Source organism: Myiozetetes cayanensis, unplaced genomic scaffold (assembly GCF_022539395.1).
Source record: "Myiozetetes cayanensis isolate MyiCay16 unplaced genomic scaffold, myiCay2020 scf5-8, whole genome shotgun sequence".
Classification (NCBI taxonomy): Eukaryota; Metazoa; Chordata; class Aves; order Passeriformes; family Tyrannidae; genus Myiozetetes; species Myiozetetes cayanensis.
The window spans coordinates 19,837,685-19,852,009 of NW_026087742.1; the positions used below are offsets into that span (position 1 = coordinate 19,837,685).

A 14,325-nucleotide genomic window follows, 5' to 3' on the forward strand; every position below is an offset into this window, starting at 1 on the left:
GGGATTCCAGGGGAGGGTCCAGGCCCCAGATCCTGATGTCTGTTGCTGACTGCACTTCGCATTTTTAAAATTTCAGTGGTCAACTTATGAGAGTCCTGCACTACTTTAATGCTCCAAAGTATTTAGCTGCTGCTGCATGGTAAACTAGTAGAGAGAGGGGAGGGAGAGACAGAATAGTTTAGGAAAATGGAGGCATAAGAGTTACTGTGAATTAGAAGTTGGAGACCAGCAATGCCATCATGGATGCAGATTGTTGAGTATGTGGGAGGCACTGATCTAATGCAGGAGACTTGGCTCAAATGGTAAATTGTTAATTTTTTAATATTTATTTTCCAACAAATAAATCTTCATTTCACCTTATGCTCTGTGGCTTGTTTCTTAAGAGTTCCAGTCCAGTATGTCCACCAAAGTGCAGTGAAAATACAGACCAAAAAAGACCTGCTGAAATAGTTAATGCCACTGAGTGGAAGGGTGGGACCTGTCTTTTGAGGGAAAGGATGCATCGGGGTTTGTCTTAATTCAAGTGTTAATTCTCCTCTATAAAACACACTCCTGGCTCATTGCAGAAAAGCCGAAAGAATAATAACAAAAGCAGCTGTGGGAAGAGGAGGATGGCTGAACATGAACAAAAGGTAAGATGGTTTGGGGGAAAATATAGTTAGCTAGAGCAAGACAAAACCTTCCATTTTTTGTATTTTGAAATCTTTAGCCTTACTGCTTTTTTATGCTGCTGGAAATCTGAAAGCCTGTTGGTATAGGCTGGAGAGTTGCTTCTGTTTTCCAGCCTAAAGGAGGAAAAAGGGCATCATTTGCAAATTCTTTTACATTAAAAGGTGTCTTCCTTCTAAAGAAAAAAACCAATCAAAGCTACAGCATGCTTGGCTGGTTTTCACTATTTTAAAGCCATCTTTCATACTTAGTTTGTTATGTCTCTTCAGCAAAAGCAGCACAGGAGGGAGTGTTTTCCCTGCAGTGGGGGGCCTGTGGTAGCAATAATGCATTTAAACATTGAGCAGGTTTTCTCGAAAACGGGGGACAGAAAGTTCTTTCTTGTCAGTGGAACAAGTTTTCTAACCCCTTTGACTGACTCCCCTCAGCCTTTTCCAGTGAGAATGGCCAGGCAACAGAATTAAAGCCCATTCAGACATTCCATTAAGGAAGCACTATATTATATGGAGCCAAGGTACGGCAACATGGGAATTGTTGTTACAATGCAGTAACCCACATCACTTCAGCAATAAATAAGAATTGCCATAAGGAGGATTTAATACACATATTCCAGGTGAGACACATAAATCAAAAACTGTTACAGATTCTTCTACAGTAGTATCTCTGTCTGGCAGCTTCTTGCATTGTCCCGAGTAGCACAGAGCAGAATTTGGGCCTGTGTTGCTCAGTGTTAAATTTTAAGATTTCCAAGTTAGAAGTAGGGCATTCAAGGAGCTTTGTTAAGGCACATACATCTATAAAGGATGGAGTGGGAAGAATCATGCTTCTAGATTATCTGATAATTCACTGGAAAATTCATAATACCAAAGCTGACTTCAGTTTCAGAGAACAAGGTTTCCATTTCTGTGTTCTACATAAAAGGCCCCAAAAGGTAACTAAAACACTGTCATGCATAAAAGCAATGTTAATTACTGCTATGTTAAACTGAACTCTGAAATACTTAAATGTGAGAGGAGATACAAAAGTATTATTTGAATCAACTTTAGAATTGTACCACTAAGTTTTTTAACTGGTACATTCGGCAGTAAATTGTACAGCAAGTAGTAAGGGTATCCTTCTGAAGATGAATGGAACAGCCACTGTGGCAACTGAACCTTCCCTCTTCAGCCAGCTTCACTTTTTCATCTCTACACCATAGAGGTCACAACGCTTCTGGCTTAAAATAGGAATTTGTTGACGTACGTCCGCAAGTTTCTTCAGATCTGCAGGGGGAGAAGGAAGAGTTATGGGAACAGCAGCCAAAAAAGAAAGCTCCTGACTTGCTCTGAGGTAAGGCAGGGAAAAGAGAACTTTCAAGGAGAGTGGACCTGTAGGGCACTGCAAGTGGGCAGCCAGGGCTGAAGAGCCTCAGCTTTCCTCTTTCCTTAGGTGGCAGCTTCCTCCTAAGTAAGGAAACTGGAAGAGTAGAGCCAAGTGCTGCTTGTTCTTGCTTTAACCCAGCAAAGGGGGAGAAGGCATCAGAATGCTGCATCATCTGTAGTTGCATGGGCAAGGCCACAGACTTTAAAAAATTGTCTCTCCTTAGTCTCAGGGCCTGCACTTGAATAAAAAAAGTGGGGATAAAACCAAAGCAACTTTACCCTTACCTATATCTGTGTATACAACTGTTTCCTCAGCCCCAGCTTTGGCTATGACTTCACCCCTGCAAAATTAAGCACATTTGTTCACAGCATTAACACATTGACCTCAAGGCATCAGTCCAGTTGCTGCTGTTTGTACAAAAGGGAGTTCCTACCCTTGATGCCTACAGCTGTAAACACATGGCTCTCCTAAAAATAGCATCATAATTCATAACTGTGGCATGATGGAAACGGCTTCCAGGCTCTGCATGTGGCACGTTTTATATGTGACATAGGCATACTTCATGTAAGTGTGTTCCAAAGATCAAGAACCAGGGCATGTGAGCATGCAACATACCTAAAGGGTAAAGGGATAACCATATATGGCAAAGACTAACACTTTCTCCTCTCAAGATCCTACTGGCTTTTAATAAGAGTGTGCTTTTACTCTGCATGAACTACTAAACATGATTTATCGTGTCTCCCGCTAAAGGGTTCTGTCACTGCTTTCATCATATAAAGTTAAAAGCTCAGAACACAGACAAAGATTTTCTGACTATGCAATCAGCTAGAAGAGAACTATCAGCGGATTTATTTGAAAGAAAAACAGCTGCCTGAAGATTTGGTCACTTTTACCTCCTGTGCATCTGCATGACTTCTGCTCAAGTCAGAATATCTCTCTTCTCTAGCCGAAGACATTCTTCTTGTTCTTTATTATGTCAAAGCAGTGTTGTTCTTTGAGGAAATGAAATAGTTTTGTGTAAGCTGTTTAACATAGTTTGGTTCTACACAGAGAATTACCATATGAGTAATATATAATGGACTGAACTTCAGGGACAAGTTGAAAAGGTCAGCAGGAAAGCTAATGCTAAATGCTAGTACTAAGTGGCATCTTAACTACCAAAATTAATACATACTCCTAAAGTAGTTTTAGTTTCTTGGTTTTCAGTTTGACAGTTTCAAATGATGATTTTGAGAACGCAGGGCTAAGTCTCATGTGCTTTATACCAAGAATTTACATTTTAAGAGTAGGTGGAAACGTGGGACTGAAGCACCAAGTAAACCACATTTTTTAACCAAAAAGAAGGTGTTGTTTTTAGTTGAACTCACCATGGATTTACTACAGTGCTGTGTCCCCAGGCAACATAGGATGCTTTTTCATCTCTAGCAGGAGATACGGTAGCTACGTAGACTTGGTTATCAACAGCGCTGGGTTCAGAGAAAGGTGAGGGAAGGGGGAGAAAGTGAGAATTGCTTTTTATTCTACCATTTAACTAAGCAGAACAGAAAGAACTCATTCTGAATGACAAGCTATATATCCTCCTAAGGACTAGCCAAAACTGTAAATGATATGAAGGTCAGAGAAAGCAGAGCCTGGAAAGAGAACTCTCTGGCACCTGGCTCCAGCATTAGCGCTTCAAATATGGTGTTATTCACGTGTTCATTCAGTGTGTAAGAAAGTTGATTGAAGCTGACCGATAAATAATACTGCATTCAGGAATCTCAGAGTCTATTTCTATCTGTAATTAAAGCAGTTCTCAAAGGGTTACTGGCTCTTCTCTCTAGAATTTGCGTGTGAAGGGTGTTTATAGAGCCATGGGAAAAGGTTCTTGAAAGGGCATAACTGCTAGGGGCTGGCAGGAGTAAAGACTAAGTAGTTCCTGCTTTTCTGCTTGACAGCAAAATCATTTTGGTGTCTCATGCAAGGCCACACATGAGGAGTGGTGCAGCTCCAATGGCAGACTGGCCCTGTAGCACCACTTCTGCTGCACAGTGTCATGTGCATCACAAGAACAGTTCAGTTTCATGCAGTAAAACTCTCTCTGGAAGAGAAGGATAAGCTGTTACTGTGATCTTACCGTCCCCTCTGTAAGAGTTCCCAATGAGCTGGTCCTGTTGTCAGGTTAAAAGCCCCTGGATATATCAGCAGCTGGCAACCTTTGTTAAAAGACAGTTAGAACACAAACATTATTAAGAGGAAGGTGGTTTACCCTACAGTGGGTCTTCACACTGAAACTTAAAGTGAGGTTTCTTTCAACTTCACAAACTCTGCCCAAAATGGAACCAACCAGAGCATGTCCATGCATAATACAGGTGATTACTTACATCAGCAGAGACCTAATGTGGAGGTATACCCAACTCCCTCACTCCATCAGCAAAGGTATACCAGGAAATGAGGAATACTTGGTGAGAAGAGTCACTCATCTGAATAAAAGTCTTGGCCACAAGATGCATTTTGTGTTACTGGGTGAGGATGAGAACACCCGGTCACACAGATGGCTCAGTACGTACCACCCTCAAACAGCCCTGCCTGGTTCCACCCTTAGGGCTCACCCTGCTCCTTCAGGAGACCCAGCCTCACCTTTCTGGCTGTAGATTTGAGCCATCTCAGCAAATCTCATGTCATAGCAGATGCCCAGGCCCACTTTACAGTATGCTGTTCTCAAAACACAAGAGACAACAGTCACATCACTATCACAAGGTACACAAAAGCAACCACAAGACTCCCTGTAGCCCTCCTGTCAGCTGTTATTTTATATGTCTCACAGGAACAAGAGGAGCTATAATTAAATGTGTGTCCAACAAGCACTGCCTATTGGTGGGGGGGAATTCATGTTTCATGGTGAAAGACTTAAGCAGTGTTATCTGTTCTTTAACAACAGCTATTTCCACAAAATCATGTTCTATCAGGTCTTTGTGTAACATATTCCTCTCTCATTTAGCTGCAAGTTTTTCAATTATTTCCTTTTCAAGAAAAGAAAGCACTCACTGTTTGTCATGGACTAAAACTACAGTCATGTCCTTTCTCAGAGCATGCACATTGCAAGGAGGAGGAAGCGACGACAGCAGATGAGACTCTTTGGAGAGGTCAGTAAACAAGCTGTGTTAATTTTTGAACACTGCAGGATGGAGAGGAGGAGTAAGTATCTTTCTTTTTTGTCTGATGTGGTTGATTCAAGAAGGCTGGAATAGGATTTACAAGTTACAGTTGTCTCCATTATGGTATCATTCTCACATGAAACAATGTGCCAGTGGAGCTGTTTGTTACAGCTGTTTGTATGGTTGTAGCTGCTTTTACAAGCCATGCTTTATAAGATCATTTTCAAGCTGTAACTGCTATAAAAAATAGTCACTTCTAGCTAACAAATCAATAGGACCATTATTTATTTAAGGCAGGTGCCACAATGTGTGCTTCAACCCTTTCTACTCCTCTGTCCTTTTTACTTTCTGTCCCTTTGCAACTCCCTTTCTACTTTCTCACCTTTTGCAACCACATTACCTTTTTAAAAGTTTCAGGAGTGACCCACACATTTGAAGCAAAATTAAACTACATCTGCTGTGGCTGTCCAATGCCTAATATAAATCTGATAGTCTAAAAATCCATTGCTCGGAAGGAGGAGGGGGAAGAGAACTTCAGAATGACTGTGGTGTTACTGCATTACAGTTCCTTAAAGAGATGCCTTGTCTTGTACTCACGTGTATCAAACATGGAGAAACTGTTCCCTGGACTCAGGGTTTCAGACTCGTTGAACTGTATCTTCCCAGGAACATTAATGTCAAACAAATGAACCTGCAATTATACTATGATTAATAACAATAATAATTTCTCTGCCTGGTATTTGAGCCTCTTTCTATTAGGCACATGTTATCTAGGCAGTGTTATCTAGACTACTCTTTTGTCAGGATCCAAACTAAACATTGTTTAAGACTGTTAGATCACCAATGATGATTTAAAGTAGTTTTATTCTTTAAAGAAATATACCTGTCTGAAATTGCAAATCCTTGCAAAATAGCAATATCTTGATCTAACAAGTAATTTTACAAAAGAAAAGATATATATAAAATGTCTTGAATTCGGCAGGATGATTTTAAAGTAGGTTAAAGAGGGTGATATTTTCCTCTCTAAGATTCGAGTCCCATTCTGCAAAACTTCTCCAGAAAGTACCTTCACTAAGTCATAAAGCTCCCAGCTCTGCAGATGCCTCTGAGGCCCTGCAGACAGTCTTTGTCCCTCCATTTCAAAGGAAGATTCTGTTCCTGACTGGAGCTATCTAATAATAGAGCTGAGTTTATATTAATACTTGTTCATACAGTACAGTCTGCACTCATTCTATGAAGTAGTGGGCTTGCAGATGGGTGTGGTATGAAAGATGGAAGGCAATACAGTACTTTAGAAAGTGATCTAATAGTGCAGCTAACTGGAGAATCAGTTAACAGAGTAACTGAATACCTGCACCCCAGAGGTATTTTGCACCACCTTATTTTTTCCCAAGTAACCTTGCATCCTCTTTTATGTTTATCCTTGAAAGAAATAAGCTGTTGTTCACCTACGGAGTGCTACCTGTGTGCATAGTAAGATTAACACTCTCGAATTACAGAGGAGGCAGTTTCTGAGAAGGCACAAAGCAATGCTGAGGTGGAAGGTGACATGAAGCAAACATCTACCACAAACAGCAGTCACAGTTTCACTGTGGAACCTGGGCTTTGGTTGTTTGCACTAATCATACATATAGCACATAAAGTGTGTAAAGAACAGTATTTATGATAACAGAAGGACTAAATACATTGGGAAGCTGAGGGAAAACCCTAATCCCACTTAAGTGGCACTACGTTTTAGACTTAGATCAGATATCCGAGTTTGATCAGGTTTTACTTTTTATCGCAGTTTTCCCAGCATATGGGGAAAGACAATTACACCTTCTGTATTTTGTCATCCTCATCCACACCAAATTTACGACCAGCTTCTGAAGGGGTGTTTACATGTCCCAAATAAAAGCACATGAAATGTCACTGACAGTACACAACTTATTTTGAATGAAAGATTCTACTAATTTCTATCACCTTAAGGTACAGATGAAATAATTTGTGCAATGCTGCTGAGAAACCTTTTCATAACGATATTCTGCCATCTTACCTTCCTGTGCTTTGCCAGCATAGCACCGTCAGGCCCAAAGACAGTACATGTATTATAGAGCTTTCCACCATCCTCTTCTGGAATGGATCCTTGGTAAAGGCAAGAACAAAGATTTCCCCCACTGTGTTATATCTGATTTTCATGCAATGGCACTAACAGACATTGCCCATTTTTTCCTCAATGGGATGGTCATTAAGGTTAAATTACCTCCAACGAGATATATGCTGCACTCCTTTGCAACTTCTGAGAGCTTTTGTGTCGATTCCCCAGGGATCTTCTCTGCATACTCCTTAAAGTACTGGGTTCCATATGGAGAATTAAAACATTCCTAGAAGTAGATGGAAAAGAAAAAGCTAAAATCCAGTAACACCACTACAAGGAGATGTACCCGACTTTTCAAACTCCTCTCTAAAAATGTTCTCAAACAATGTTTAGTTTCAGGAGTTTAATTTATAGGAACTCAATAAGCAAATTGAAAAATATCAGGAAGGCCAGAGAGGCTTTAACCATCAGAAAAAAATACAGCAGGTGTGTTTGTGGAATGCATGCCAAATGGAATCTGAGCTAGGACTATCATGCAAGCTGCAAGTAACAAGACCAGCACACTCTCTGGTCCAGGCTTATCAAGAACACAAAAGATGTTCTCATCAGAACAAGTTCCACCTAGCTCATTTGACAAGTTACAAGCCAAATAGATCCACTCAAAACTGAAATGCTTACGCTTATTTTTAAATTTTGGGGGGTAATTTTTTGTTTTGTTTTTAAAAAAGTGTTTGCAAAAGCCTGCATTTATCAAAATTACTCATTGTTTTCCTAAAACAATCCTTTAAAAGTTATTTCCTCACAACTGGACAGTGTCTTCTGTCTCAGGCCCTAGTTAAAGATCTGCTATCCTTCAGAACCAGGCATGTAATCTTGAGACAGTCAGATTAATGGAGTAGTTTAGATGCCTAAACTAGGTGGGTAGTGGTATTTGAGATGCCCATGACATCAAGAACTTTCACTCTGAATTATTATACTTGCCAGCTCTGTGAGGACGTGAGACATCCCACCCAACACTTTTTTTGTCCCTTAAAGGAGTACAGCTGAAGGCCACAGATAAACTATCAAACAGCACCAGCACTTACTCTTTGGTAAGTGACTCCCAGCCCAGGCACCTGCCTCCACTGTCACCTTGGCTCACTGCATGTTGTAACAAACCCACCCCCACCCTTCCCTCAAAAAAGAGGAAAAAAAATCATCAAGCTGTGAATAGCACAATAAACATCTCTGCCTTGGCTGCTCGAGCAAACTTCTTAATAACTGAGTTGGGTTCTACTGAACCAGAAAAACTGAACCAAAACTAGGTGAGTATTTTTGCCCCACATGCAGTCAGTGGGCCAGCAGGTGCCAGCTAATCCACAGCAGAACTTGGAGATGGAAGAAGCAGGAAGGGAAGTCTCTGCAGGCTGCCAAATGAGCTTCCCAGGCCTTTGAAAGCTGGTTTGAACTTCAAGGAAATGAAAGCAAAGCCAGCTGCCTCCACCTTCATCTTGCCACTTGCAGTGTCCATGTGGGTGCCACCGAAACCTGGGGCTGCAGAGAACAAGCAGAGCTCTGTGCCAGTGTGCAGTCTCGGGTGTGCATGAGCTACACCTGGACAGAACTGCAGACTGTCTGTGCCCTCCAAAGCAGAAAGAACACAGGGACAGATCTCTGAATTGCCTTCCATCAATTTCTAGATTCAAATGGATTTTGCTTTTATTTTTTTTATCCATAAATACTACAAATTGTATTTCTATCACAAATTTGTCCACATTCAGAAATGAAAAGGTTAGTAAAACTGCCATATGCCTCTACAGAGGTGTAGATTATATAGTCAGTGTGAGTTACGTCTGTTCTTTATATAAACTTATTTAAGAAAACCAAAACAAACAAAAAAGCCCCACAAAAACAAACAAACAAAAAATGAAACCAAAAAACAAAACAGAGGCAAGAGAATATTCATGCCCATGTCCTAATGATCGTACAAAATTTACTTCCCAAAAGTCTGTGAAATACCTTGCCCTTGTTTGACAACTTTTACTCTACAAGCATAAATTTTCATTAGCAAAGTAAGTGTCTCAACTAAATAAGTCTGGGAAACCCAATATTTGTACACATGATGAAACCAGCAAATAATAGTTAATCTCCATGTAGGAGGCCCAGGCAGAACACTCAGTGGTTATTACATTTGCAACACAAGCACTGTGTTGGCAGAGGGGAGCTGGGAAGGTTGCTTAATGCTTCCCCTGTGACAGCAGGGCAGAAAACATTCCATGTGTAAAACAGATCAAAAGTTCAGCCAGAGAAGAACTTTGCACTCCTGAGTCAGAGGCTGCAGGGTACAGGAGCGACACGTGCACCCCCAGGAAGAGAGGGGGAAAAGCTCAAAGTTGCACTGGGAAGGTCATCTTGTTGCCAGCACACCCATCTGTGTGAAAATTCAGCAAAGTCATCATAGCTGAAGTTTAAAAAGTAAATCAGAAACGACTGGTAATTTTAAGTGGCTATTTATGTTCCCACACAAGGAAGTCACAAGAGAAACGCCCTTTAATCATAATTCAGCCACATATAACCTGCTGGAAATGTCTATTTTGTTTCTCATGTCTGGAATGCCTACAGCAAAGAAAGTCACCATGTACTGTCTTCTTTCACCTTCATGTCAACATTCTTTAGCTGAAAATCACCTTTTTCTGCACTTCTTCAGCAAAGGTTCCTACTACAGTGCTACTTACACGAATTCAGAAGGTATAAATGATAGAATTGTCTGGGATTTAAACCAGGAAAAACTTTGACAGAATCTTATACTATAAAAAAGGACAAATTGGTTTTTTTCCCCTTCTTGTTTTCCCATCTCTTGTGTGCTGCTAGATAGAACCTGGTTTTCTTTTTTATTTTATTTTGAAGCCTCATACAGTGTGTAAGCTATCCAGGGAGAAACAGGAATATAGAATGCATCAGTAACACTAAAAAGAGGTTTTGAAGGGTTTGAGGCATAGGTGCAAAGTAGACCACAATCTTTACTCACAGGAAGAGCCACAACTTTTGCTCCTTTAGCTGAGGCTTCTCTCACCAGCCCACAGGCTCGTTGAAGATTATCTGATTTAACAGCAGACACGTGAAGCTGAATAAGGGCGAGGCGGAAGGCTAATAGTAGAAAAGAAAAAAACATTCAGCAGCATTCCACCAGGAAACTCTTCAAAATTTCAATTCAGTAACAAGCACTTAACAAAACAAATTTTTTTAATAAATAAGCATAAATATAAACCACTTCCAACTCATTCTGTGGTCTGTGACTCCTGTGGCACAGGGAGAACACTGAAGGCCAGGCTTGCTAATGGGAACCATGCACGGCCATCACCATGCCCAGGGCAAAGATCACACGGTTCTTGTGCCACTTCACTCAGCCCAGACAGCTCCCAGCCCACGATCCAATGGAAGGTGCCATGGTGCAGAAAGGGAGAGACCACAGGTCACCCAGCCCTGTGTCTTCCTTCCCAGGCTGCACACACTGTGCCAGCCCATCTTTTTGTGGCACACGTCGCTTGATGAACACTGCGTGTCCTAAAGTGTCACTAGCAAACCAAAGAACTGATAATCCCCAAAGCACCCAATACGGGAATAGTTTGCTTTTATTAATCCCTCAAATCACACCTAGTCTGGGAGACAGCTTATAAAGGTAACATCTTTCCTGATAATTTCTTTGCAATTTGGTTTCTACCCAAGAGACAGCTACAAGTGTTATCAACAGTTTCTACTGCCGCTAAGCAGACTCTAAATTTGCAGGCTTTCAGAGTGTACAAGGTTCGTGCACACCCCTTGGGCTTCCTTCCACGTATCTCCTAGTGCCCTGGGTTGTAGGAAAACACATCCTGATCAGGTAAAAATGTTTCCTTTTAAACAATCAGCAAAAAATACCAAACAAAAAACCTGCTCTGGCTTCATAAAAAAAGTACCCCAGCCAAAAAGTACCTCTCTTCTCAGGAAAGAGGTCACAGATTACTGGAGGAAAAAGACCAAGCTGTGAGCAACACACCCTCAGTGGTCAGGGAAACAGGAAGATCTGATTCAAGCAAAATGGAGACTGGACAAGTGAACAGTGAAGGTACATCCTTTTTCCTACTTGAATTCTCACTTCAGTAGCTAAGCAGCTAATTTCTAGAGGTTAAGCAAATGATTAACTGCTCCCTTTGTCACTCTTCTGATGGAGAGACTTTTACTACTGGGTCTATTGAGCAAACAAAGCTCAACTGATATTCTGAACCATATGTAATCAAGATGTAACCGTAGTTTCCAGACCCACTTAGGTATTCAAAACAGGAATCTGTTGAAAACTTTCCCGTACTTATGGAATGTGTTTTAGCTTGGAGAAATTGGACAATTACAGATTTACATTTCAGCAAAAATTCACTCTTTTGAAAAAAACAAAACCAAAAAAACTCCAACCAATCAAAAAAGCCCCTAAAAACCCACAAAAGGAAACAAAGAACAAAAGAGCATCTACTAGGAGAAAAATACAATAATGTTTAAAATGCTGGAATACCAATAATCTTACTTTCCCCGTGCCTCAGGTATGGAGTTTGTTAGAGGGCAAAATTAAAGCTCAGTCACAACAGAACAAACAAAACTGTGGGCACAGGTAGACGTAAAACCGTTCAGATATAGAAGTAACAGGAATGCAGAGAAATGTGCAACAGTGTTGCAAAGAGACAGCCTGGACAAGCTGCCTCAAAAGCTTCCTTAAAAGCAATTCTCAGGATAAGCCTGCAGCAATGCAGACCACAACTAGGTAGGGGCGCGTCACAGAACAACAACGGCTCGCGTTTTGTAGCACTACAAAACAAGCTTTTTGTTCGCTCTGTTTCGGGCTGGTTTTTTTTTCCTGTTGAACACCAGGCGGCCGGCGGGCCCGTTTGTCCGCGTCCCCTGACGGGCTGACCCTGCAGGGCGAGCGCCGCGTCCCGCTCTCCTCACGGCACAAGCTCCCTCTCTCCCGCACTGCTCCGCAGCCCCCCAGAGGCTCCGCGCCGGCCGCAGCGGGGCTGGGTGCCGCGGGGCGCGGCCCGGGGCGATCCCCACGCCACGCCTGTCCGCTGTGCCGGGCGGGGGAGGAGAGGGGCGAGGGGCGAGGGGCTCTCACCACTCACACGCCATGGCTGTGCCGGCCGCCCGCATGGGGCATGCGCGGCCACCGAGGGGCTGCCGGGACACGCAGGCCCGGCCCGGGGCTAGGTTAGAAACGGCTCGGACGCTGCCCTAAAATAAAAATAAAAAAGCCTGCTGGCTCCCGGATCGGGGTCTGAGCAAGGAAAGAAGTAGCAAAACCGCCGTGGGTGGCACGGAGCTGGCGGTGCTGCTCCAGCGCCACTCCAGCATCCCGCAGGGACACAGCCGTGCACCCAAACCTCCTGGAGCTCAGCAGCTCCTGGGCCTACAGCCCTGCCCTGGGCAGCCGTGTGCTGGTTACGGGCTCATCCCAGCGGATCTGCACCGGCTGACAGGTAACTCGTTCACCTCGGACATCCCCAGCTATCTTCCTCTATAAGAACAGCATCTCCTAAGGTAGAGACATCCTCACAGCACTCCACATCTGGACAGTTCTGTGTCCAGTTCTGGGCTCCTCAGTACAAGAATAGACAAGGAGCTACTGGAGAGGGTCCAGTGGAGGCCACAAAAATGATGAGGGGTCTGGAACATTCCTCTTATGAGGAGAGACTAGGGGAGCTGGGCCTGTTTAGTCTGGTGACCTCATTAATGTATATAAATACCTCCAAAGTTGGTGCCAGGCTCTTTTCAGTGGTGCCCAGTGACAGGATGAGGACCAATGGCCATAAAATAAAACACAAGAAGTTTTACCTCAACTTGAGGAAGAACCTCTTTATGCTGAGGGTGACAGAGCAGTGAAACAGGCTGTGCAGGGAGGTCATGGAGTCTCCCCTTTCTGGAGACAGTCCAAACCCCTCTGGGCATGTTCCTGTATAACCTGCTTTAGATGACACTGCCTTGGCAGGGGGTTGAACTGGATGATCTCCAGAGGCCCCTTCCAACCCTAACATTTCTGTGAAACCATCACGCTAACACGCCAGGCTGTTCTTCCTTAGCTTTAAACACCGAGTGCTCCGCTTTACTCAACACACCACATTGCTGTCTCACATATGTATTCTCCGACCTCAAACTTTTTATAAGCATGTTTGTTGAATCGTAGATTCCTGTTGTATAGAGGCAGTATTTCTCAGGCAAGAGTATCTCTGTAAGCTGACAGCACATGACAGCAGAAGGCGCAAAGATAAAATGGGTAACCCAGGGTGATCAGTCTCTTATACACATTCGCCTTCAGGAAACATGTAGAGAGATAAAGGATGGGAAGTGCATAACCAAGCAGTGACAAACCTTCCTTCAACAGGAAAACTGTTCAATCTGTACCTTGGGGCAGTAAAGGGAACCACTCAGCCCAAACTGACCAAGCCAAAGGATGGCAGAATGGACAGTGCAGCACCTCTTTGGCAGGCCTCTTCTCTTTTTCACTTGCCCATGGTAACAGAAAGAGCATATTCAATTTTATTTATTTCCCCCCCCCCCAAACAGCACACCTTGCTGCGCTCCAGGGGCAAATAACAGCTGTCTCCTGACTTCACACAAAATAAGAAAAGCTCTATCATCCCTTCAAGGTGAAAAGCACAGACTAAAATTTCACTTTCCCATGGATCAGAGAGATAAAACTCATTTTTCAAGTTTCAAACAAAAATATCTCAAACCCTTAAGTATACAAGTTATAAAAGAACAAGTTACATCACCCCTCTCCTTCCCAGAGGGAAAAGTTTTCAGACATTCAGTAGACTATGCCTATGCTGCAAAGGTTATTTGACAGTATCAAAAGCTCTGGAACTACAACTGAAATGCAGTTGGAAGGAGAAGCTACAAGCACAGCTGAGACCCATGTGTGAGGGAACTGAACTGAAAGAAGAGCAAGCAATCTTTACTTACATCTGGAGAAGGCAATGCAAATGAAATTGCAGCTCTAACAGTGAGAGCATTTTTGGTGGGTAAGGCATGTAAAGTTCTGTACAAATTCTCGTACAGAGCAGAATCTAAAGACTTTGT

The 14,325-nt window shown here is 42.7% G+C and overlaps 1 protein-coding gene across 1 annotated transcript; it reads right to left on the bottom strand.

Moving 5' to 3' along the window:
* Nucleotides 1-1,242: 1,242 nt before the first annotated feature.
* NIT2 (nitrilase family member 2) lies at nucleotides 1,243-12,399 on the bottom strand. Its single transcript, XM_050333131.1, has 10 exons — nucleotides 12,372-12,399; nucleotides 10,253-10,371; nucleotides 7,411-7,531; nucleotides 7,204-7,292; nucleotides 5,766-5,859; nucleotides 4,651-4,725; nucleotides 4,148-4,226; nucleotides 3,399-3,497; nucleotides 2,316-2,371; nucleotides 1,243-1,931 (listed from the first exon to the last, which is right to left on the bottom strand). The coding sequence occupies exons 1-10, from the start codon at nucleotides 12,397-12,399 to the stop codon at nucleotides 1,843-1,845; spliced, it is 849 nt and encodes a 282-aa protein (XP_050189088.1). The 3' UTR covers nucleotides 1,243-1,842.
* Nucleotides 12,400-14,325: the final 1,926 nt, after the last annotated feature.